General features: G+C 53.6%; 2 protein-coding genes across 2 annotated transcripts in view; both read left to right on the forward strand.

The window, feature by feature from the left end:
* Nucleotides 1-438: 438 nt before the first annotated feature.
* Nucleotides 439-1800, forward strand: Pmar_PMAR002706 (WD-repeat protein, putative; the record flags this gene model as incomplete). Its single annotated transcript, XM_002776469.1, has 3 exons — nt 439-573; nt 626-804; nt 890-1800. 3 exons carry the CDS (start codon nt 439-441, stop codon nt 1758-1760), a joined length of 1185 nt encoding a protein of 394 aa, XP_002776515.1. The 3' UTR covers nt 1761-1800.
* Nucleotides 1801-3024: 1224 nt separating this feature from the next.
* Pmar_PMAR002707 (cation efflux protein/ zinc transporter, putative) overlaps nt 3025-3240 on the forward strand; it is a gene marked incomplete at both ends in the record, with an annotated part of 375 nt that continues 159 nt past the window's right edge. The window contains one exon of the mRNA XM_002776470.1: nt 3025-3240. This exon is cut by the window's right edge and continues 4 nt beyond it. Coding sequence (XP_002776516.1) covers nt 3025-3240 — 216 coding nt within the window.

The raw sequence follows: 3240 nt of genomic DNA on the forward strand, positions 1-3240 counted from the left end.
CTAGGCTGACAGTGCCTACTGAGGCAACTTCCCCCCAAAGGCATCGATAACAGAAACACTACTACCTGCAAGGTGATCTTCCCGAGTTGGACTGACGACGTGGACCATTAAAGACAGCACTGGTGAAGAGACAAAAGACTCCATCCCCATATGGTTACCTCTAGACACCCCAAGCTGGCGTTGAGGAATTGACGCCATTGACACTCGCGTGCTGTTGAATGTGGGAAATGTCTCTGTTGGTAGGCGCGCAGTCTAGAGTCTTGCTATCTTGCTATTTACGCAGGTTTCACTTTTTATTCGGTGACACTCAATGGAGTGTCCCCACTTTCTATTCGGTGACACTCGGTGGAGTGCCCCCACAGTTTGCCATGCACAGCCGTCACATTCCGAATTGATTTCCTTTCTCAAGCATAACATCTCCTCAGCTTTGTTACTCATATGACAACAGAGCCGCTACCACTCGAAGGGAGGACGGTGGCCCTAGTCAGTGCAGGCACCTACGATGGTGCCTTGCTGGGCGTGGACGTGCGTAAGGTGGAGGTAGATGGCGAGGAAGGATACGAGCTGAAGCAGGTAGTAGCAGTACCGACCACGTGATGACCGCAGTAGTTTCTCCTTTGTGAAGGTCTTTGGGTTCGCTTCCCACTTGGGTGCCGTCAAGGTATGCTGTGCGGGTAAGGGAGGGCTGCTGGCCACTGGTGGCACTGATGAGGCCATACGTTTATACGATACCACCAAACGTCAGGCTAAGGGCTCCTTAGATGTCCACGAGAGTAGCGTTACCGCTCTCGCTGCTACTCCTAGGTAGGCTTATAGCATTGGGGGTCATACCACTCCTCGGCCACTTCATATCCGGATCGGGTCGGCACCATCCCCGTTTTCTTTTCAGCGGTCAATGCATCCTATCTGGCGGAGCCGACGGTAAAATATCTCTCACACGTCTATCGGACTGTCGAGTACTGAAGTCCTTCCGAGCTCACTCGGAGGGAGGGGTCGAGGCGATCGCCATCCACCCTAGTGGGCGTTTGGCCCTCTCTGCTGGAGCTGGCGAGCTCAGGATGTGGGACCTCACTAGGGGCACCTGCGCAGCCGTTAGTAAATTTACGGAGCCTATTCGAGACGTGAAGTGGGTCACTCTGGGAGAGGGCAAGGAAGGATACGCTATCATGATGAACAGAAAGATTCAAGTCTTGTCCGTTTCCGACCACCCAGGTGGGGAGGGCTCCTCCCTTCCTGCGCCATATGAAAGCGACGCTTTGCTCTCGAGCATGTGTTTCGTCGACGGTCGCCTCATCGCAGGGAAGGCCAACGGGTGTCTGGTCGTCCTCAGAGTGGCCACCAATGGGGACCTAGTAGAGGAAAGTACGGTTGATCCTGCTGATGGAGACGACGAGGAGGAGGAGGAGGAGTCCAGCTTTGCACACGGTAGTCGTGTAAAAGGGGTGATGGTAGCCGTGGATGAGGAGGATCTCACTCTGGTCGTCACAGTGTGCTCCGATGGTCGGTTTATATTATGGCAGCTGGCTGCTGGTGAGCTCGCTGGTGTTGCTAGTGTTGATAGCGGCTGTCGTATCACCTCGGCCTGTACGGAGATGCTCACGGCCGACTCTGTTGCCGATAAGGCTGATGGGGGGAAGGCTGGCGGGCATCACCGACGCAAACGTCGGAGTAAGGTCGATAGTAACGAGGAAGAGTCGCCGGCCGTGGAGGAGCCGAAGAAAAAGAAGAAGAAATCTACGAAGCGCGTGAAGTTCGCGTAGGAGGAGCTGGCTGGTCCACGAACGTACCAAGTTTACTACTACTTCCTAATGGTGTTGAGTTGGGGAAGGGCCACATTCGCGTTTGGTCGGCTTGACGACCCTCCTTAGAGAGGTCCTATGGGAGGAAGAGGGCCTTCTGCTTTACTCTCTCTCGGGGGAGCCTATGGGGTCTATGCTTGCAGCCCCTCCTCCCTAGACAAGCGCAGGGCTCTCTTCTAGCGAGATCCGAAGGGGATAGGCTCATAGGCATTCGGCCGAGTGTGGGTACATCAGAAAGGTGATGTTGTGGCTGTCACCATCATCACCCCAGTGTGACGGCCACAGGTAAGTGCAGCTCCTCCCCCCTAGATCTACGTCGTGTTGCTCCGCTGCGATCTTCTGGCCTCTCTCGGTTACTTAGACCACCGTTCCGCTCGACCAGGACCTGTCCTCGTCGGCGCTGAGCAGGGGTATTAAAGCCTCCTTCTGTGGCCTTCGTACTGTCGTCTAGTTTGGCCTCGTCGACGACTTCAGCCGGCCTGAAGCCTCCCTCGTGGGGGAGGGGCTCAGAGGTTAGGTAAAGGTATTGGAATACTAAAGTCGCGATGTTCGTTGTTCTATTGGAGGGCTAGAGTCTACAAGTCGTATTGAAGTACTACGTACCACTCCTCGAGCTCTTCGTGGGGATATATGGGGTATGGTCGGGTGAACCAATTGCAGCCACTGCCGATGAAGTACTACCGATAGCAGTAAAATCACAGAAACAAAGGAGTGTTTCGGAGAAGGGATGTAGCCACATCGGGAGGGTAGTCAGATTAGTCGTCCTCTGGAACCGGTTCCCACCGGCATGATCGACAATGCGTCGTTATCGATTTTAACAAGGCCTGATTTATATGAAGCCAGGTCGTGACATCTGGTCATGTTTTCGTGTTTATCAATTCTAATATCAGCGAGTTTCGTTCAGCTAGAAACTAAATCAATTCTCTATGGAAAACGAGTCTCTGGAGGGAGCATGAAATACGCCCTAGTGATGAATATAAAATTTCGAAATCTGCTCATCCCGGAATAGTATGTGTCGATGAGCCTATCCTGATCGTATTTGTATTTCCGCAGAATTCATTTTCTAATGTTTGCTGCGTTTCCGTTACTACGACCGGCGTTGGACGGCTTTAGTCTTCAGCCGTTCGTGCGGTGCGTCGGATCTTCAACACGCTGTGGTAGTATGAAAACACTGGTTCGCTTTCATAATACTCAAGCCTTCGTCACTCCCCTAAATGGGGGGCCCATGAGCAAGGAGGATGCCAAAGCTGAGAAGGCGTGCTCCAGAGTCACCTGGGTCGGCCTGGCGAGCAACGTCGGCCTTAGTACGTTCAAACTGGGGGCCGGCATCAGTAGTGGTAGCGCCTCGCTAGTGGCCGATGCGTTCCATTCCATCTCGGATCTCCTCAGCGACTTCGTCACTCTTGGTGCTGTGAAATTGTCTCGTCGTCCACCGGACAAG

This window comes from Perkinsus marinus (assembly GCF_000006405.1).
Source record: "Perkinsus marinus ATCC 50983 genomic scaffold scf_1104296953356, whole genome shotgun sequence".
Taxonomy (NCBI): domain Eukaryota; phylum Perkinsozoa; order Perkinsida; family Perkinsidae; genus Perkinsus; species Perkinsus marinus.